The sequence below is a fragment of the Myripristis murdjan genome, chromosome 16 (genome assembly GCF_902150065.1).
Source record: "Myripristis murdjan chromosome 16, fMyrMur1.1, whole genome shotgun sequence".
Taxonomy (NCBI): domain Eukaryota; kingdom Metazoa; phylum Chordata; class Actinopteri; order Holocentriformes; family Holocentridae; genus Myripristis; species Myripristis murdjan.
The window spans coordinates 13,482,501-13,505,096 of NC_043995.1; the positions used below are offsets into that span (position 1 = coordinate 13,482,501).

The following is a 22,596-nucleotide window of genomic DNA, read 5'->3' on the forward strand; positions in this document are numbered from 1 at the left end:
AGGTCCACGCATACAAGTCGTGGACCTGCAGTCGCCAGTGCAGAGCAGTGTGTGTGTGTGTGTGTGTGTGTGTGTGTGTGTGTGTGTGTGTGTGTGTGTGCGTGCGTGTTAACAGGTCTGCAGTAGCAGTAACTATAACTCCAGTCCCTCACGCCAAGCTGAGCCCCCTGGGGTCTTCAGACCTGCCACGGCCAACCCATCAGCTGTGAAATCTGCTTTCCTCTTTGATAAACGGTCGAGATGTGACCCTATCTCTGTCCTGCAGATGCCCAGATTTCCTGTCATGCTTCTCCCTCCTCTGTTTTTTTTTTTCTTTTGCTCTCGCTCCCTCTCTCTCTTCTCTTTCATTCTTTCTTTTTCTGTATTTCTCTTTCTAGGCCTGCCTGGACAACTGCATGTAACGCTCCACTCGCTGTTCTCTCTCAGCATCATCCATCACTCTGGTCAGCCACTGAGGCCCATCGTCCACCAGCAGCCAGCCCACAGCAGCAGCTCCACACCACAGCAAACGTACCTAGGCCGGCTCCAGCGCCCGGCTCCCATTTGCAGCCTCTGGGGACCCCCCCGTTCTCCCAACACACATATACATCCCACCATCACACTCCATAGGACTAGTCCCTAGGAGGCAGGACTCCACACATAAGCAGCTCTCCCCCTCTTCTTCTCTGCATGTGCTACAGCGCTGCTCTGTGTTCTGCAGTGCAGCTAAAAAGTTGCTTAAATTCTGTGTATTTTCATGATTTATGCAGCTTTAAGGAGCAATTATGCCGTAGCCCGTCACCTGGCATGATGCCAAGGAGCGAGAAACAGACATAGTGTGTGTATGTGGCGGCTATACAAGAATAGCTCGACCTCTAGACAGTGATATCTTAAAGTGACATGTCTAGATGAAGGGATAAAATATCGTTTTTGATTCCACAGAGGCCATATCAATATCTCACCAGTGGGTCATGTGTTTCCAGCATGAGAGAGGTGTCACTTCTGCCATATACCTGGCTGCCTTGGGGTAATTCATTCACCTCTATGGTTTCAAAAAAAAAAAAAAAAAATCTCACAGAGTAAAAGGAGATTTAATAGTCTGTGGAGGTCACACTTCATAAGAATGACTGAGAGTGCCTCCTAGGTGAGCTAGAGACCCATGAAGCAATGAGCCTTTATTTCTACCTCAAACGCTTTATACCGCCTCCTGACCTCGCGCTGCAGCACCGGCCACCCTGACATGCATCAAAACTAGCCAGGTTTTTTCTCTCATCCCGTCATTCTCTCTCTCTCTACTCCCTGTCCTCACATTCCTTGTTATTTCAACTTTCCAGTATGTCTCTCTCTCCAGGTGAGGCATTAGGGTTTGTTGCTGTCTTTAACTCCCTTTCCTCCCACTGAAATAACTGAGATAAATGCAGAACCATATTAGGGATGTTGCCAACGGCTGTGTGTTTAACAAGGCAACAGCTCAATGACTAGAGGTTTGATTAAAAAAAAATGCTAGATGAGATGGCTCCCTTGTGACAGAAAAAAATGCAGGAATTGACTGATAGCTTCTGAGTTTATCCAACATCTAAGAAACAAAGCTGGAAAAAAAAAAAGTTGAACCGTAATAAGTGGCTCAGTAAAACAAAAACATGCCAGAGAGGTTGAACCAGTCTTTAATGAGAGATTGTGAGAAGCTGCTAACAGCCAGTACCCCATTTGAGAGATGAAACTTAAGAGAGGAGGAGGGCAAGCAGCATAGCATTGAAAGGGCTCCCATGAGAATAGACACACATAAGATCCTTAAAGGCAATATGCCAGAGCTTCTTCCCTCTGCCTTTAATTGCAAGGGAGGTTTGGCATATTCTCTAACCCCTCCACTGCCTATTACAGGTGATGACCAGCACCTGCTCACTTTAAAAAAAAAAAAAAAAACACACACATACACCAGAAAGGAGGATGTGGAAAGTGGGAACGGATTCAACAGAGGGCAGCTAGTTAAGAACTTATCACTCTCGCCAAGAGCAATCCTGAGGACACAATCAGTTTATGTGTTTGGTTCGGCAGGTAGTCCGCTGAATTTGCACAAAGTTTATATCCACCGTAAACGCTCAATCAACAGACAATTCAAAAAGGTGGCTCGTGTGACATCACTTGGTTAAGTCTGCGGGTCATTTGAGGGACAGTTGAAGGTTGGTTTTGGATGTTTTTCAGGGGAATTCATGCACAGATTGGTGGAGAAATATAGGAGTTTGTTACTTCGGAAGGCAACTTGAGGTGTTGCTCTGTCAAATCACTTTTCCGCCCAAGGATAACTGGCTTTACCCCGAGAGAAGCCATATTTCATGGCTATAATACGGCCTGAGTTATTTAAAGCCACTGATGACTTCAAAACCATGAGGGGAGCTTAGAAAACAGTCGAAACTGCTCAGAGAATGATTTAATAAAGTTATGCGTTTAAGAAATCTGGGAGAACGGGGGGGAGGGGCCTCTGAGTCCAAAATCCTTGTGGACTTTTCCTTATGTTTCTTAACAGGATGAATGTGAGATTGGTTACAAATTTTAATAAGAATTTCTTAATTAATCCAAATGCAAAATGAAATATCAAACCCATGGAGGACTCGTCTCTCCACCAGAGCACCGGGTCAACACAGGCCTCTGCTGCCGAAGGAAGCTAAACTGGGATCTTTGAAACAAGAGAGGCCAGTGGACAGATATAAAGCTGCTGGTTAGAGAGTAACATCAAAAATAATGGACTGTGACTTCATTCAGCTGAAGTCTGGATTGAGCTCAAAATCCACCAATTATAGCGTTTTGTAATAAAATATGCAGATTAAATGGTTAAAATGGATGCACTTCAAAGGCTTTTGTTGGGGGCCAGTTGGATCCCAGAAGAGTCAACTCAATGGATTCGAACGGCATGGGAATTTGCTACCTCTTTCTATTAATACTGTCTTTATACCTTGGACTTTCTAGTAATTTTGTGTCCGAGGCGACTAAAAGTAAAGTACTGATAAAATAAGACGATTTTCCACTAATGCCATAATAGTTCTGGCAAATTCAGGGCAGAGGTTTTAGCCCACACAACACATAAAACAAGATAATGTTGAAAAAATAAAAGATGACCAAATGGTAATTTAATCTTGGAAGGGAAAGCAGAATCAGAGGGAAGACAGAAACAATGACATACCATGCCACTGCTGTCAGTATTCATCTCGATCTTCCCCTCGAAGGGACCCCACGTTGTGCCCACAGGGAGCTGCTGCCGGCTGTGGATCCGACGCTCGCCATCTTTAAGGAACGCGTCCAGCTCTCCTAAAAAACACACACAAGCAACCAAAGCAGTCAACCATGGCGCTCTAAATAACACATAGGTCCCAAATCAAATCATTCTGACGTTTATTCATTGTCCCTTCCCCTGAAACCGAGATGTGCTATCATATTATCGCCTCAAAGCCCCGCAGTAAACAGTGAAGGTTAAAGCCAACCAGTTTCAAAATGGATAAGCAAATCAAGTGAGCATCCATCTGATGGTGTTCCTCACACACATGGCGCGCTAACCTTACTTGAAAGGTGTCTTCTGTTGAGATAATCTCTGTGAGACACTGCAGGCTCGCTGGCTGGCTGGCAGCAGCAGTTAGTGGCAGGCCTATTTCTGTTGTTCCAGGAAGGCTGGGCCCTTGTTAGCGCTGTGCAGAGCCACAGTTAATTAACAGTGAAACCGGATAGCACTGTTAGCACTACCGGCGCTCACCTCCCTGACACCCCCAGCTATCTTATCTCTTAGATTCAGTGTACTTTTTTGGGACGGTGATTAATCAAATAGTTATGATAAACCCCATGGCAGGCCATGACATAGTTTACTGAGGAGGATGTTTGTGTGTGTGTGTGTGCATGTGTGTGTGTGTGTGTGTGTGTGTGTGTGTGTGTGCAGCAAGGGGAAGTTATACAGTTCTCAAGTGTACATTTCCGACTGGTTGCCTTGACAACATTGAGAAACCTGCTAGGGGAAGTTTGAAAGTTCAGACATCTAACTCCACCTGCTATGTTCTTTATCTTCTTTCTGAACACTGTCTCTGACTATTAAAGTGCAGTAACAGTAACTTTGACTTCTATTATAACTGAGTTACTTTTGAGACATTCTATATATGCAGCGCTTTTAATATTGGAATGCAACCTTGGTAGATGTGAGGACAATAAATATGCGAGGTCAGTTACAAAAGATAGTGGACTTCACACATCACTATCATTGCAAGCTAACATTACAGGTGCTGTGGTACTTTGTTGAGTACTATTTATTCTCAATTGTGAATATCTTTGGTGACACTTTAAAGCCCATGTTTTAAAAAAAGAAAGAAATCAGTTTAATTTTACCATTTTAGCAATGAAACTACTTCAAATGAGCCAAAAACTTATTTCCCCCAGTAACTATTCCTCACAACATCACGATTCATGCTCATTATATGAACGACACTTTGACCTTTTTTTCTAAAATCTGTCTCATAATGTTCTTAGGTGGTACAACACTGAACAAAAAATTGTTTACAAAAATTTACAAAAAGAGGTAAATGTTGTTCTTAAGAGAAAAAAGCAAAATGCTCTATTTTATGTGATGCTTCACATAATGTACTATCTGAATCCAAAATCCAATTTTTTTTTTTTTTTTTTTTTGTCACAAAAGCCAGAATCACCTATGCATGATCCTACGGCTATAATAAAAAAATATATTATCTGGAACACCAACATAAGTTATAGAAATGAATACAACTAGAAATATCTGCTTTGCATTTCCACAAGTACGGCAAGCAGGCATCATCCTTGTATTTTATCGACTATTTTGCTCAGGGACACTTCAGCAGGGCAGATGCTCACCAGCGTGACAGGCTGCACCCAGATCCTCGAACTGAAGTATGGCCCCTTTAACCACGACGCCACCCTGCTGCTTAACAGTATTTCTAGTGAGACTGATGATCATGATGTTATTATTCTGCGCAACAAACTCTACATGTGTTGTTAACATTGTGTCTTTTAACCTATTTGTTCACAGCTGTGGCTAATAGGTATTCAGGGCATTCAGTGTGCGCTGAATGGGCTGAAGTGATCACTGAACTTTCTGATGCATATGTGGTATAATGACCTATTCAGCCCTGTTCTACGCTGTAAATATCAACTGTGTATCTGCGGCACGCCATTGTGTCAGTCTGTTGTGCCAGTATGGAAATCTGTGCTTATGTGCTCCTTTGCATGCATAAGCATCACTATAAACATCAGGGTAGTGACTGTGCTACTGCTCGCTTCAAATCGCGCCCCAGTGATCACGTATGCTCATCAATGGTGATCGCTGTTCAGGCGATGAAAAGAGAAAAATCAATAACCCGACTGCTCCACAATCCAAACCTTTGTTGCACCTGGATATAAAATACACTCTATAACCACCGAGACTCCACCACAATGGCACGGTGTAAATATTAAGCAATATTTTGGGGGGAAATTCATTCACTGTTTTGGAATATTGCTCAATGGAAGACAATCTGAACTTCATCATCTCATTCTCTTGCTTCCTCTGTCTAACTGTGCCCCCCTTTCCCATCTTCCTGCTGTTGCATGCTGTCTTCCTGGTGCTGCAGTGGAAGGTGGGTAAGCTCATTAAAGAGAAATAATTAAACATTGGAGCACAGCTGGTCGTCATCACTGAGAGCAACAGCCACCGCTTGATGCATTCTGTTTGTCCTCAGATAAGACCCACGGCCTTTAACCGCTTGGATGCAAGTTCCTGTTTAGCCCTGCTTGACACACAGCTAAAGCCATCTCCAGCCAATGATTTTCATTTCCTTCCTTTCCCCCTTTCTTTTACGTCTTTTTTTTTTTTTTTTTTTTTTGAAAGGCGGGGAATATGGGGAACCATATTCCCCGTTATAGGTGAGAGAGGAGGGGGGGAAAGGGGGTACGATTCAATTTGTGGGATTTGTGGTCCACCATGTTTAGGTGCCAGTTGTGTGCATCTCACACCAAATGTTGCCTGAGGACCTTGGCTCCCAGATGGCTTGTCACATCTGTTGCAGATACCAGTGGAAGATCTCCACAAACACACCCGCGGATGAATAATGGGCTCTCTTCATGCACTGTCTCTGTGTTCTCCATGACCATGTGCATTTTGCATTTTGTTGACAACCGAGCCACTGACGATTTCGGACATCGTGGGTGCAAAACCTGTGATGTCACCAATTCTGTCGCCCCCTCCCCAAAATCCCGGGCTCTATCACCTGCACATCAGGCGCCAGCCAAAAAACAAATTGAGAATAAATACAGTTGTGATGGCGTTTAACCCTTTAGACCACAAACTAATGCAGACGAGACTAGGAGGGAATCATAGAGAGGGCTGTTAGGAGGTTTGACAAACCCATTGCCCCCACCATCCCACCCCCCACCCCCGCTCTCTTTTCGGTGTTCCTCATCAGCCAATGCTCAAATGCCACAATCTTGGCAAAGGGGAGCTGGTGATGTGGCTCAAGAGCTGTGCCCCCCCTCCACACACACACCCCTCCCCCCACCAAGCTCACCCCTGCTCCAAACCCCAGCCACCCCACCCCACTCTACCCCACCCTCCTCCCCCTTCAACTCCCACCCCCCCCTCCCTCGATAAGATCATCATCTGTCGCTAGACTCTAGGGTCTGTTCCTGCACTCCACAGATACTTGGCAGACCAATGAATGTCCCTTTGTGTGGAGAGATCCTCCTCAGATAGCACCCAAGATGCTCCACGCTGGCATCTGTTTGTTTTTTTTTTTTTGTGTGTGTGTCCTGTCTTTCTTTTCTGTTATGGTGCAGAGGAATAGGGAACCTCATCTCTCTCTTCACTGGCATACGACTGAATACTAATGAGTTTCTCAGTGGCAGGGTGCCATCCTGGTATGATTTAAAGAATAAATGGGTGGGGACCGGTGGCAGAGACAGACAGATAGCCGAAAAGAGGTGAACAGACCCCCCTCCCCCAAACAGCGACATCTATTTTTTATGATTAAATATAATGAAATTATTAAATTTACCTTCAACTGAATTTTTTGAATGTTAAATTCTATTTGCCCTCACTTTTATTTTAACAGTTCACTGGACACAACAACTTTTAATCCATTTAATCCATCCATTTAATCCATAGGACTTTTTTCCCAAAAGTTCCACGACACAAATCTTTTAAATAAATGTTGATGTAAGATGATATAAAATCCAGGCCTGATTTTGACTCTATTTAGGGATAAAAAAAAATGCCCTCTATACTTTGAAAAGTCAATATGGTAAATTCCTTTCAAGCAATGATAGATACACATTTCACCGCAAATGTTTCTATTAATGCACATGAAGTGAGAGACTGAATTTTCCCTAATCTAATTTCTGGCCCAGAGTAAGGAATCTGCTAATGGTCAGAAATGACAAATGACATCATCAACGTGCTACCGCAGATTAACATTTGTTAAAGCTATGGATTTGCTCGAGCTATTTTCAACATGAATTTCACTTCTATAACTAGTTCAAAGGACAAACTTCAAGAAAAAAAAAACTTGCCTGCAGCATTCCATAAAAAAAAAAAAAAAAAAAAAAAAAATCAACCTGGCTTACAGTTTACTAAACTATCTCCCACTTGTCACGCTGAGTGCAGTAAAAACAGTAAGGAAAAATACTGTATGATAGAACAGACCCAAGTGGAAAAATATGCCTGAGCTTCACATGGCAGAGTAGCCCTCTTGATATCATAGACTACCTTCGGAATCAAAGCAAATAAATGATAGCTGTTCAAAGTTCAATAACCTGTGCGTGGCAATTCAGAGATGACCTACTGAATCCCCAGTCATCTCCGCTGATAGGCCATGTTATAGAGCTGCCAAATGGGCTATAAATTAATATACCATGAGAGAGGCATATGGGGTGAAATGGAATGTGCTATATCGGTTCAACAAAAGGTGCTACATCTTTAAAGCAGATATGTGATATGAAATTTTACAGCTGAAGGAGAAATGTCACAGAGCCTTGATAAGAGAGCGATGAACTTTCCCCCCCCCCACACCCATCCTCCACCCCCTCCTCACCCAAAAGTGCTATTATCAGGGGCTGGTGAGGCAAAATGCATCATTTATAACCCAGAGCCTGCACTATTATCTCTGGGCAAGACACTTGTTTCAAAACAGTGGAGGACCCCACCTTTTCCTGCTCTTCCAATACTCTCACCATCGCCCCCCCACCCCCTTCCCAGCCCACCCCTGGATGAGGTCCCTAAGCTTGGCTCTGGCCGTCGTCCCTTTCGAGCAGCGGGAGAAAGTTGACCGCTTTCTGGAGGAGCAAGTTACCAGGCAACCACATGAGTTTGGCTGGGGTGGGGGGTGGCGGGGGGGTGTGTATGTGGGGGGGTGATTTGGTGGGACTCACCCCTTCAGGTCAGGCTTGTTTTCAGGCAGTGGAAGGCTTGGGGGGAAAGAGTTAAACAAGCCAAAAGGGATTAGGGCATTTTAGCTCTGACACTCAACACACTGAGCAGGGGGTTGGAGGGGTTGCAGGGTTGGAAGGGTGGGGGGGGTTTGGGGGAGGAGGGGTCCCTTGGTTGAAAGATCTCCCCCCCCTCACAGTAGACAGACACGACAATGCCTGTAAAATATTGTTTTCCCAGAGACAGACAGAGGTACAGGTGTGGACTGGGGTTCCAGGGGTGTTTGCATAACCACACATCTTTGCGTTTGAACAAGGAAATGAGAGGAAAGTATAAAAAGAGTAGAAGTGCGCACACACAGAAATGCAACTAAGAACTAAGTCCTGCAGTACATTATCCACACGGAGGCTGCTGTTGTTCGCTTGTCATTGAACAACTGAAATATACCGGTTGTCAAGAGCTCAGTTTCATCAAAAGCCCCGAGAAGTCAGCAGCAGGCATCCAGACAACAATCTCTGAGGCATCCATCTTTAGAGAGGCACTGCAATTTCTATTGATAGCATGTAAAGGAAGACAGGAAAACTTAAAGAATGATTGTCCTCACGCAAAGATATCTCCGTATCGCCAACAACATCTAGAGGACACGCTACTCCTCTTGGAATCTGATTGTTTTAAATGCTTTTGGCTTTTTTTTTCCCCTTAAATTTGAGAACCATCAAAAGGACGTTACTCCAGCTGGGTGTGTCAGAACGAATGAGCAATTGGTGGTATGTTCATTGGTAATGTAAACACGTACCAGAGAAAGGAAAAAAAAAAAAAGAAGCAAAGGCTTTAGTTGCACAGGAAGTTGCTCTTGCGCTTGTAATAAATATAGTTTGTAATACATGGCAGGACACAGAATATTGATATTTTACAAAAATATATAGTGAGAGTCTGGTTTAAAATCCCCAAACGACAGTGGTATGAAAATAACTAAACAAACAACTCTTTAGTAGAGAACGCCTACAGTAAACATTGTTACCTCCAAGTCTTGAAATGTTGCAGTTAATTCAGGAAGAAACTATTTTTAAAGTACTCCTGAATCTCCTCCCAAGTCAATTACCAGACTGCAACTTCCCCTGGGTAACGGGGAATTCTGCCTTTTTTTTTCCTGGGTGACCTAGTTGTCTTTTGTGAGTAGGTTTTAGCCAGAGCAGTTTGACAGTCAACAGATAAGATGGATTAAGCTTTTTTTCATCCAGTTTTGATGTGAACAGCGTAAAAGCGGGTTAAATCATTGAGTTTCAGGAGTATTTTTAAATGCCTGGAGATAGTGTGATAAAGGAGCTAAACCTAAGACTTGGGCTGGGAAGGTCAAGGTCGAGGTTTTAGACCAGCTACCCGGCGACGGGGCCAGCTCTCGTCTCTCCCTCACCGCCGCAGCCAAGCCCACCTCTCATCACTCCCAGAAAAGATACATGAAGGAGTGAAACAAAATCCAGCGAGCGCTCGACGGGCGGAATCAAAGAGCAGCACACCCTTGCCTTGTGTGTGTGTGTGTGTGTGTGTGTGTGTGTATGTGTGTGTGTGTGTGTGCGCATGTGGGTAGTTGGGTTCTTGTCTGTATTTATGTGCATGTATGAATGAGAAGGGAGTCTTCTGTACAAAAGTATGTCTGTGTACGTGTGTGTGTGTGTGTGTGCGCTTGTGTTCTTATTGATGTGAGCGTGTACACTGTAAATACTGTCGAGTGTTCCTCCACGACTAACTAGCTCTGTAATTATGTTTTGATTATTTGTGAGTCCTAAAATAAAATGGCAATTAATCTGTTGATGTAAGAGGAGAAAATAGAAGTGCCACGTACATATTAAGCAACCCAGTTTACAGTATGGCGCAACGCTAAAACAAAATCACATTTTGAGAATGTGATTTGCTTAAAAGGAGCGCCCCCCCCACCCCATCATCACCCAACCCCACCCCCACACACACTCACACACAACCTGATCCCAGGCATGCTTAACACGGGCATAGGAGCTGACAGCCGTACAATCACGTGACACAGCTCAGCCAATCCTGAATTCATTTGAATTTTAAGTCGCATGGTGATGAAGGCACTCCAGACCTATGAAAAGGTGAAGAGGCGACTAAAATAACAAACAAATCGCAGCGTTGCTGGTCAAACGCTGAACGCGGCGAGCTTCCGTATCGTGTGTCACATCAGTCCACGACGATGAGACAGTGAGGTTGGGTTGGAATTTTTTTTTTTTTTTTTTTTTTTTAAGGGGACACATTTAGACACATTTTGTGGACGTCTATTCCCCCACTGCTCCTCATGTCGGTGACAGGGGAGAGTAATCCTATACACAGGCTGCTATTGTGAAATGAGAAACTAGCCTCCTTCACTGCCACAGACCAGATGCACCTCTCTCTCTCTCTCTCTGTCCTAATCTGTAAACGACTTAAAGGAGCCTTATCTCCGGGCTCTTCTGCTTCATTTCATGCTTGATTACTTTAATTGTCTGATAGGGCACAAGGATTTGGAAATGGCCCATCTTTCGGTGGAAAATGTTCTGATTTTTCTCCGGCATTGTTATGTGGAGGTTTTTGACTTTCTCTCCCCCTCTCCCTCTTCTCTCCCCTCTCTCACTCCTTCTCCTCTTTCTCCATCTCCATCTCTCTCTCCCACTCTCTCTCTCTCTCTCTCCCCTCTCTCTCTCTCTCTCTCTCTCTCCCTCATCTCTCTTTTTTTCCTTGAGAGGGGAATCTTGCTCCAGTGCAACAGTCTGTTTGAGTGCATTTAGATTCGAGCTAACACAGCAGAAACAAGTTTTCCATGTGGTGTGATTTTGTGATGGGCAACGGCGACACTGGAGTCGTGTTTGCCTTTCAGATTCACATTGGGCGCAGTGCAGCCGAGTGCTTCAAACCACAAAGATCTTATGTTTAAGTTAAGAGGCGACTGGCCCTCCAGTTTAGCAAGTGGGTGAGCGGCTGGCACTGATAAAGTTGCTCCACAATGAGGGACGGGGACAAGCGACATGTCTACAGATGCCTTGAGTTCTTTTCTGCTGGCGGAACTCAAGTACTTGCATGGCTGTCTGGCTGCTCCCATCACCAAGACATTTTCCCCACTTCTATTTAGTGACTGAATGGCAGCAGAGGCAGTGAGCTATGATTAGAGAAGCCATATCTTACCAGATCCTGAATAATCTCCATCCCCTCCCACCAATGAGCCAGGCATAGAGGCAACACAAAAAGCCACAGAGAAAGAGACAAGGAGAATGGGCAGAGCTGCCTGAGTGGGCTGCTTGTCCTGTGTGTAGAGAGATGTCATATAGTGGCACTGGCCTCCTCTACACAGTCAGTGTGGCCAGTGATAGGCAACAGTAAAATCTGAATCAAAACAGCCTGAGTCAGTCTGTCCAATCTGCACACTGGCAGTTATTACGAATGAGAATTATCCATCCAGTCCTTGCTAAAGAAAAAAGAAAAAAAAGGGAAAGAAAAGGGATATGAGAAATCAAGCAATGACAAATCAAAGTTGGCTGATCCTACAAAAACAATCTCCCACCTGCGATCAGGGTCCCAGCATTAAAAAAAAATAAAATAAAATCACTTTTTAACAATGAGGTGCATGTAAGGTGGTCTTTTTTTGTTTTTTAAATGAGTTACAACTCAGCTTCCCACACACATTGACATGCAACGTCACTAACTCCACCTCCATACACAATGTGCATAAATAAATGGCTAACCCCACACACACACACACACACACACACGTGCACACAGAGGAAGAAACAGGGAGACCATTGAAATTCATCTCACAGCCTGAATTTACTTAACTGCGGGTCTGTGCGCAGTGATAAACGGAGTGATGATCCGGCAACACGTCTTTATCCATGCTTTGCTTTAATTAACGGCGGCTTGTTTGTTGAAAAGATGATTAATATGCCAATGAAAATTGCATAATTGAATACCACAACACTCACACAATCAGGGAGGAACATGCCATTTTTTTATTAACTTTTATTATCATTATTATTACTATTATTTGGTATTTTAATTCACTTGACAAGCGGTCCCCACCCCCCACACCCCCAAACAAAAAAGGAGCTAGAATTGGCGTGACCAGCGGGCCAAGCTGGGCAAAGCTGTTCATCACCAATGAGAGGCCGTCACAGACAGGGGCACTGTTCTGATATCAATACCTTTCACTACAAAGGCTGCTGTTGTGTATGTGTGTGTGTGTGTGTGTGTGTGTGAAAGAGAGAGAGCTGGTATGGGGTAGATGGAGGGATCTCTATAAATTCCTATGGCAAAAACATAATGTCAATGTGAGGACACCAAACTGAATTAAAGTAACTCTGTACTGTACAAATGCATAGGAAATTACAAGAAACCAAATCCAGATTATTTAAAAAAAAAAAAAAAAAAAAAAAATCATAAATTCATGCATGGAAAAAAAAACTCTGAAGCAAAGTCACTCAAATATGCTTTGTAGTTTTATGTATGTAAAAAAAAAAGAAAGTAGAAAGGGAAAATTCAACATGCAAGTAAGTTTCACTTGAGCAATTCAGAGTTTACTCAGTATTATATCCCCTAGCGCAACTTGCATGAATGTCTCCATGTTAATGCTAAATACACACATCAAATATTCAACCAATTACAATGTTACCTCTTAGAAAAAAAAAAAAAAAAGTGTACAGCTACAGCGCCTGGGAGGGTAAGCATGGCAGAACAAACATATTCAGAGAGCTAAAGAAAGACGTGTTGGGTGTCAAGTCCCTAGGGGCAGAAACACTACCACCAACCGCGTTTTAAATCAGCTTCATATTTAGCAACAGCTCGCATTTTCACTGAATTCTTTAGACTTGTGCTCGGAAATAGTGCGCACAATAAAAGGCGCCATTGTTGAGTTTTCCTAAGTGGACGCAAATTCGACTGAAATGTGGACAAAATGGTTGGAAACTGATTTATCTTATTAAGGGCATTCTTAGCATGCCACATCCCACATATCCATACAAACACTAAAACTAGAACTGAATATAGTGACATCTTCCTCAGATGATAAGAACAGTGATTGCATTTTGCCCTATTTTAGATTATATAACTAACAACCATGAAGTTCCATCATAAAGCCTCTTAGTATAGCGGATCAGTGACTAAATTTGCATCAAGGCAATGCAGCATAGGAGTACAGTGATTTGTCTAATCTCTTGTTGCATATTTCATCATTATAATCACACATTGTGAATTTGTGTGTGTGTGTGTGTGTGTGTGTGTGTGCGAGTGTGTGTGTGTGGTGGGGAAGGAGGAGGTGGAGGTGTTTCTTTTTTCCTGTTTCATGCACACAGGTGAACGTGATGCAGATACACCAGCCACCGAGAATCTCTTAAGTAAGAATGTGGAAATAAACTTATCTAAAAGCGACGGACAATGTGTACAGATAACACTTTGATTGCAATTTAATTTTACATCACTCAGGGCCCAGAACTCACAGAAAAGCTGCTGATGGACTTTCATCATCAGTATCAGCAATCTCAGTGTCATTCATGTTTTGCGGGACTTGTCAGAAGACTTTGAATAAACCCCTGGAGGAGAGAGATAAAACCATCCCTTTTTGAGAAAGAATTGCCATGATGCACGTCCAAATTTCTTGATTACAAGACGAGAAAAAGAAGAGGAGGAAAGGAAGGGGAAAAAAAAAAAACGCCTTGAATGAAAGCTCACACTGAAAGTTTCCAGTTTGCTGATATAACAGTCAAGTGTGTCTATAAGTCTACTTAAAACGCTTAGGTATCAGTCGAGACAGCTGCGACACCCTCGTCTTATGATTCTGTCGAGACAGTACACTATCAAACCTTTCATACCGTTCCCAAGCTACATTTCCGGTGACAAAAGCTCTGCAAAAGCCTCCTGAAGGATTCATCTATATCCTAATATTTCCAATCCAATTTAACTGGAGCAGCCGGAGTGGTCTGAGCACTAGTTTACCAATCTTTGCTTTCCAAGACTCTGTGTGCTGAAGGCTTGAGGGGTTCAATCAATGGCGCTTTGATCTCGGCTGGAACCATAATTATTTAACATTGTTACAAGGATTTCTCTAATCCATCCTACCATTAAATCCCTTTTACACCCTCATCTTCTGCAGCCTAATCTGCATCTGGGTGCTCCGTTTGTCTCTCTCCCTCATTTCGACTCGCCCCTCCTTCCTTGACGACACCCTGACTTTATAACGGACTTGGGTGCTGAGTTAGAAAATGCCTTGTTTACCGAGAGCAACCTGACTGAGCCGTGTTCAAACGGACGGGGAACATAAAAGTTTCCCCGGCTGTATTTGTGTTGCGGGTCAGTACTCTCTCAATTCAGCTTAAAAACCGAACCTTGAAAGGCTTCTGCAACGAGAATCATCTATCAAGACGCCTCAATCTGTAATGTGGAAAAATATAAACAAAGATAAGTCCGCGAGGTGCCAATTAAACTGAACTGAAAGTGAGCTGGAACACTTTATCAATTCAGTCACCTTCCACCCTCCAGCTCCATTTTACCATTTTCCTTTTTTCCCCACTAAAACAGTAAGTTCCTTTAGATGAGCTGGGGTGAATCTAAAAGTTCAGGTGACTGCTGCCCAAAAGGTTTAATCCCATCTGTTTATTTTGGTGATCACTTTGACTCACAACAAAAAGGGCCCACTGTCCTTTTGCAAATATTTGCGTGTCTGTGTTTCACCACGATATAAATAGCAGCACGGGCAACCGCAAACATTTGTTGAGGCACCTGCCACAGTATCGTGGCCATCTGGTCCTCCAATTCTCCTAGCATGACATATGTGCATTAAACCTGAAATGGTTATTGTTTTTTTTTTTTTTTTTTTTTCTTTTCTTGTCTTTTCTGTAGACTGGAAGAAGACGGATCGGCCACAGAGCCTTCTGGGTTGGCTGGAGTCAAAACCGACACTCGAGAGTTTTTACATCTGAGCGAAGCCGTGTTTTCAGCGTGTTGTGCACGTTTGATGGCTTGAAAAAGGAGAAAAGGGGAGAGATGAAAAAGGATTTGGTGGGGTGGCGGTGGTGGTGGAAGGTAGGATCTCAGATGGCCACTCCTTCGGCTGACCCCTGCCTGGCCGTGGCCGACGCCCAGCTGGCACCGAGCGGCGAGCAGGCCGGGCCGCTCTGGCCGTCAGGGGACAGCCAAGTGAGGAGATTTGTGGACAAGGTGATCACATCACTTCTGTTACCTTTGTGTTTAGCGCTCATCTCCTCCTCCTGCTCGCCTCCCCCGCCTTTTGCTTTGTGCCTTTCCTGCGCGGCTTTGTTGCATTATCTTAAATCTGGGTTTTCACTACTGTATCTGGTGCAAAGAGAACGAAGGAGTGTCTTGTTTGCAGAGATAATACAATAGGTGGCATTGGAAGCAGCACAGTAGGGTCAAACCGATGTGGGGTATCGAAGGCCGATACTGGCATTTTTGGATTTAAGTTGAAGTACTTTGTAGTGATATTCAGTATCTTCAAAGACAAACACCTCTGAAACAACAGTTACATCATGAGACACTAAAACTCTACTTTGAAATACTTGATACCACCAGTAATAAAAAATATTAGTGCATCCTTGTGTGGAATCTGCTGAGACGTCAATTGAGGTTAAAGGAAAATTCCAGCCGAAACACATCAGCAATATTGAAAACCTCAGACTGTTGCATTGTGTTTCTGGTGTTGTTTTGATGCTTTATGCTGTACTTTTTTTTTTTGTTTTGTTTTTGCCATGGCAATCTGTCACTGTATGAGATATCATTAACACAGCTATGATGATCTTTAATAGCTGTCAGGTTTCAGTGTCATCCAATATCAGTGTATAAATAAATGATTTGTAACAATGTCTGCACACTTCTTTTCCCCATTAAGCTCCACAGTAGTGGCAGCTGCTCTCCTTGTGCACTGCATTTGGCCAGAGTACCGCTGGAATAATGAAACAAAACAACACCAGAAACTCAATGGAAATCACCAATCGTTGTTTTTAAACAGCGTTTTATGGTGGAATTCTTTTAAGGGCTTCGAGAGTGGACCAATGTATTGCTGATCAATTATAAAATACTTGTGTATTTAATCAAATCCTACCAAAGGTGGATGACACAGACTGGCCTCCTATCCAGTTTTTGCAAAAGGCCAAAATCAGCCCTTAAAGCTACACAGACTCATCCGTTTACAGTGTACTGCTGTACATAAAGCCAAATGCCAGAGTGGACAAAAATACCGTTTTGTGGACCAATTACTTTTCAGTAGAAATGACAACGCTGATAATGACAGTGCTCTCAGTGAAGCCCTAGTTTCCATGACTTTCATAGGGGGGTGTGGTTTACATGAGCAGGCATTTAGATAAGGCTGAGAACAAGTTCATTAGCAGAGTTAGCTAGCTAACACCCACCATTCCCAATTAGCCTAGAGGAGAGAGAGAGACAGAGACAGAGAGAGAGAGAGAGAGGGGCGCAGATTCATATCACTGCTAGTCCACGAAAATGAGCAGAATAGCTTGACATGCTATCTCCCATATCAGCGGCTGATTTCGAAACATCCGTGACGAGAAATGAACATGAGAAAGAAGATCGCTGCGCAGATTTGCTTAAGGACATACTTGTAGAGAAAGAGAGAGGGAGATGAAGAGAGAGGGGGGACTCGCTGGGTGTTCCACATCAGAGACCAAGCACTCTGAACAACAGAGAGGAGCCAGCTATCAGATTAATAGTGAGTCATTCTGTACGGTTCTCTGCCGTTCCAGACAGGAAGACAATCAGAGAACAGGGGGCAACCGCGGACAGCACTTGACATGAGTTCCTAAAGTGGAGATGAAATACAAGGACAAGAAAAAAAGTTCAATTACAGGATGTAGATTGTAAAGGCTTTTGTTGTTACTCAGCAAAAGGGAAACGTTATGGAGGTGCTTCAATAGAATCCCCAAAGCAGGTGGGCATGTTCCGAGTTAGCCCACCTCATTAAAAGGCTTCACTCCCTTTTTATGTAATGGCCATTACACATCCTATTCAGATGCACACACAGAGTGATTAAAAATTATCTGTTGGTGATCATAATCACACCTGCTTAAACTTAAGCCAAAGAATAACAAAGAACTTTTGAATGCTGCACTATCTGAACATTTACAAAGAGATTAAAGGGTAGACAGTCTCAAACTAAATAAATTTGCTTTTAATCGCTTTGAACAGGAAGTCATGTCATTTCAAATGTTCCTATCTGATTGTCTGATTCCCCTCTTTATTCAAATTATAACATGCCCATCTGACTTTTCCAGCACAATGGGAAAAATTAAAAAGGGAAATGACCTTTCATGGCAGCCATGATGGGAGAGTGAATGGCATTATTATGCGCCAAGATTAATTTCTGCCCATTCTGTGCTGCCCATTGAGAAAACAGAGGAGGGGCACAAATGCCTCACTGTAACTTTGGCTCACTAATTGGTTGGTATATTACAGAGACGCTGAGAAACTTACATTTTGGGTGGTGTGTTGATTACAGACAACAATGTGTTTGATGGTGCTGATAGGATTCTGGTTGGAGACCGGAGCTTTCAATTCCCTCAGGTGGCTTTTATGAAAATGTGTTGCTTTGAGCCGCACAGCCACATTTTAAGTGTCTTAGTATGTATTACAGCCTCCAAAACAGTGTTCAAACTAGATGTCAGCTGATAAGTCAGAGGCACTCATCCCCAGGCTGTGGTTTAGTAAAACATGAAATGGTCATCATGTCCCACATCATCTCTTCTGCAGTTCAACCAACCTTAGAAGAGACAAATCCATGACTTTACTCCCATAAAACTCTCTCTCTCCCTCTCTCTCTCCCTCTGTGTCCTGCTAGTCCAGCAGTGTGTTTCTGAGCCTCTAATTCTCATTCTGTTGGCTAAGTAGAAGGGGGAGCATAATTACAGTCAGTCACAGATCTAGTCATAGTACATCCATCCCGCCTTTCAAAGCAGTATTTTTAAGCTCAGCATTTTCTCGCCCAAAATGGCCTTTTCCGCATGTGATGCCTTCTTTTTGTCATGGCCCCCATAGTTCTGAGCTGACCCCCTCAGCCCTGTCTCCTGACTGATCACAGTGATGGTTTATTACTGTCGTCCCAGAGCTCTTATCTTTAGCCAGCAATGCTCATTTCCTTCCCCAGATTTAAATGCAAATGTGAAATTTAATGATAAATGCATTATCTGATAGGTGCGATAACACTGATTCACTGTCAGTATAAAATACACACCCCGGGGGGCTTCAAGCTAGCTAGCACAACTTGCCCAAATCCACTTTTTTTCCCCCCTCTCTCTCTCTCTCTCTCTTTTTTTTTTTTTTTTTTTTATAAAGGCATGTACCTGCAATGAATTCTCGAGGTCATTTTATGCATTAAAAGGAATCATATTTTGTGCGTTCAGCAGTGTGGGTGTAGGCTATTGCTGAGCAGTAATTGCTGTGTAACTACCTTGTTCAATGTATTATCCATCACTTTGATGAAGTGACTTTTATTAAAAGGGGCAAAACAAGATAAAAATATTTTCTAACTCTTCCACAAAGCAAAGGAAAATCTGCATGGCATAATGAGATTTTCAAACAGAAACGATAAACCTGTTTTTTTTTTTTTAAACAATAACTATAAGCATGCTTCTGGGGGCTAGTCTATTTTCAAGCACATATAGTACAATAAGATTAACAGCAAAGCAATTACTATCTAATTCAACACTGGTAATTTAATGTGCTGTAAAATGAATGGTGGGTGTACACAGACTCGGCTGATCACATCACACGCAGACATCCAATCCATTTGTCCCATTTCTGTTGCTATAGGAGGCGTAACACACCCTAACTTTGGAATCACTAAAGCTTCTATCAATCTTATCTTCTTTTTTTGTTTTGGAAGTAAAAGCTTTCCAGGGCTTGTATTATGATTACCATGAATATAAATAACTTAATCCTGAAAGTGTCCAGTGGTTTACACAGTGTAGCATGCATTCCTGATCAGTCAGCTGTGCCAGCTGGCACTCTCCAGCTCTCAGGCTCTCTAGGAAAGTGACGGGAGGAGTTTGCTTACTTGGTCCATCCCAGTCCTCTGGCCCCACCGTTGGATGTCTGGTCTTCTCGCCCTGTCCGTCCATCTCCGCCTCTCCCACTTCTCGGTTCCCATCTTCCTCTCCTGCAAAGCAATGAACAAAACAAAACAAAATAATTGAAAAATGAGTGGCACACGAGCACACAGGACACACACGGTGCCTCACTAAATCCAAATTTAATGCTCATAAACCTAATTTGATTCAACTCAACTTTAAGATAAGATAATCTTTATTGTGGAAATCTGCCTCTGGCTTCACAGATTGGTTAAAACACATCACAGTAAATCACAGTAAATCACAATACATACAGTGCTGAAAACACAACATGAACAATACAGACAACAATAACAGACATGGTTCCAGTGTGAATAGTGTTGACGAATGTAGCAAAGTTGCAGCATTTGGTATGAAAGACTTTTTGTAAATGTTCTTGTTTGCTGCAGCGGCTCTACAGCATCTTCCCAAGGGCAGTCTTATGGATCAACAGGATCAGACACTTGTGTGGCTTTTTGTTTCACCTATGGTCTACACCGCCCATGCAAAAGACATAGAGGGCACTGAGGACTTCTGACAATGTTCCAGCGAAAGAGGAATGCATTCATACAAAATACAGGGAGCATTGGGGCGGTCACAGTGCCAAATTTGGGTGGTTGATACCAATACTACCTTGATACCCTGGCAAAATCAGAAATCCCATTCAGCAAATATTGCATTATAGTAAAAAAAACAAAAAACAAAAATCAAAAAACACACTAACAAGTGATGGTAATTTTGTGTGTGTAATGCAATGTAATTAAGTAAAGTTATGTGTTTCAAGTATTTAGAGGCTGCATTAGACTAAGAACACTGAGTTACAAATGTAACATTGGCCTGAAGCAAGTAGAAAACATGCAAAATCAACAAAATACTAGTTTTAAACTAGAGGAAATTCGAGGAAACAACTGTAAGTTTAATTGTTTCAAGAATTTAATCAGATAGACGAAGGCTACATTCGAATAAGAACAGTGGTTTTGGGATTGTTTGAAATTTTTTTAGGTTGACTTGGCACCTAAAATATCAATTTCTGTGACATCCGAGGAGGAACATGGTATAAATTCAAGTCAGTTCCGCAGTTTTGTAACTCCTTTCATCCTTTAATCTTTGAGTGTGTTTCTCACAATCAGCAGTGATGTAAGCTATTGTCAAGCAGTGTGTGAGACTGGATGTGAGTATGTGTTACTGTATGTATGTATATATGTACATGTCTATATCTGATGTGTGTTTGCATGTTTGCCGTGAGCCCGCCAGGTCCAGCTGCACACACTTTTATGTAAAGGAGTTCCCATGAGTGCTTGCAGGAACAAGAGGAAGCCCCATGGAACAGGAAGGAAAGCAATGTGTGGGAGAGAGGTGGCTATTTATTACCGTTTGATCTATTGTGGAGCGAGCTAGAATGTGTGTTATAGGATGTAGAGCTGATTTACAGTCTCGGGGCTCGCAGAGGCCATGCTAGGGGATATTTGGGTATCTCTTCCCAGGATGTAAGTGCTTAAAGACCTTGTTAAACAGACTCCGCCTTCCAGTGTGCAGCCGCAACACTGATGTGAATGCTTGTTGAGTGTTCTTAGATGCACTTTGTGGACATATATATAAATATATAAATATAAAATAAAATAAAAAAAACAAGCGCCTACAGTAAGTCCAGTTTGTACTCAAAGTTTATAGGCACATAAATCAGTGCTAAGTAGGTGCCCCAAGTGTGGTGCTCTAAATAAATCCAATGTGGCTGACACAGTGGTTGCTCAGACTGTCTCTCCAAACTCAGGCAAGTAAGAGTTAGCCTGCTCGGGGCATGTAGTGGTAGCTGGTAGTTTGTGGAGGGACATTTCACTCACTTTTGTCACCATATCTTTTTCAGCTCTTTGATGTTTTAAACCCAGTGGTGTACGGTCAAGGACAGGCCTGGATTACTACAATGGATTATTACACTTCATACACTCAACAAGGGATGAGTAAAGAGTTTTTTATCCCTATATTTGGATGATGAAGACAATATCATAATGATATGGCTTCCCGGGATTTAGAAAATACATGATACAAGTCACAAATATCACCAAATATGGTAGGACATAGCTGCCGTACGGTTGTTTACCACAGCCATATCAGATTCTTTTTCCCCACAGCTTCCAAAAGGCATTTCAGAGTGTTAGTTATCACACTTCCAGTGACAACTGCCACAGGACACACACCACTCACTCCAGCCCCGTCCGTTCTCAGTTAGGTTAATCTCCAGATCAAGCACACACACCATGCTTGTTTAGCTTTTTTTTTGACATGGCTCACTTCAAAGAAGGTAGCAAACATTGCCAAAAGGATGGCAGCTTTCTGCCTCATACTGAAAGAGGAGAACTAGAAGAAGAAAAAAGTGATACTGAAGGGAAGTCTGCAGAAATGTCCTACTTACAGTACATGAGGTCATTATGACCCAGTTTTGCTTATGCAAGTGTCTGCTTGGGCTGGCGATTTTTCCCCCCTTCTTCCCTCTCCCAGTATATTATCAGTGAGCCCACTCAACTAAATTCCTCCACTATTTATTGTTGGGCCTGGAGAACCTCTTTAGCATACTAGGCTCGTATTATGACGAGGATAACAAAGGCGTATATCAACAGTTCCTTCCAATGGAGCGGAGTTTTAAAAAAGCCGGAGAGATAACATTAAAGGCACTACCTTGATCTCAGGCGAACATGTTAAGCCCTGTAACGAAACGTATTGGAAGTGTTTAATTACAGCCCGGGAAATGAAGCTACAAGATGATTCCTTAATTAAGCAGTGATTAAGGATTTTCTGCCTTCTATCTAACACAGTTTGCAATGCATTTTAAACACAATCGCCCAGGCAACCTCACAGGGAACCAATGTCACAGGGCTTTGATGAAGTTTCCTGCACAAATGTCACTAGGAAAAAGCACGGCAAAGTGCTGTACAAGCACTCCTTTGCTTACTGTACAGTATGACAGAAGATGTCACTTGGTATACACAGGCGTAAAGCAAACCATCTTTATGCTTTCATACCACATAGGTATTTTGACCTTTCTGTTATAGAAATAGATTGATTGAGGTGCTCCACTTCATTCAGAGAGGTCCACTATGAGCAATA

The 22,596-nt window shown here is 42.8% G+C and overlaps 1 protein-coding gene across 1 annotated transcript in view; it reads right to left on the bottom strand.

The window, feature by feature from the left end:
• The window catches only part of zfpm2a (zinc finger protein, FOG family member 2a), a 118,076-nt gene that overhangs the window by 58,850 nt on the left and 36,630 nt on the right, over nt 1-22,596 (bottom strand). The window contains exons 3-4 of the mRNA XM_030072671.1: nt 19,443-19,544; nt 3,158-3,282 (exon numbers count right to left, since the gene is read on the bottom strand). Coding sequence (XP_029928531.1) covers nt 3,158-3,282; nt 19,443-19,544 — 227 coding nt within the window. The remainder of the gene's footprint in view (nt 1-3,157; nt 3,283-19,442; nt 19,545-22,596) is intronic.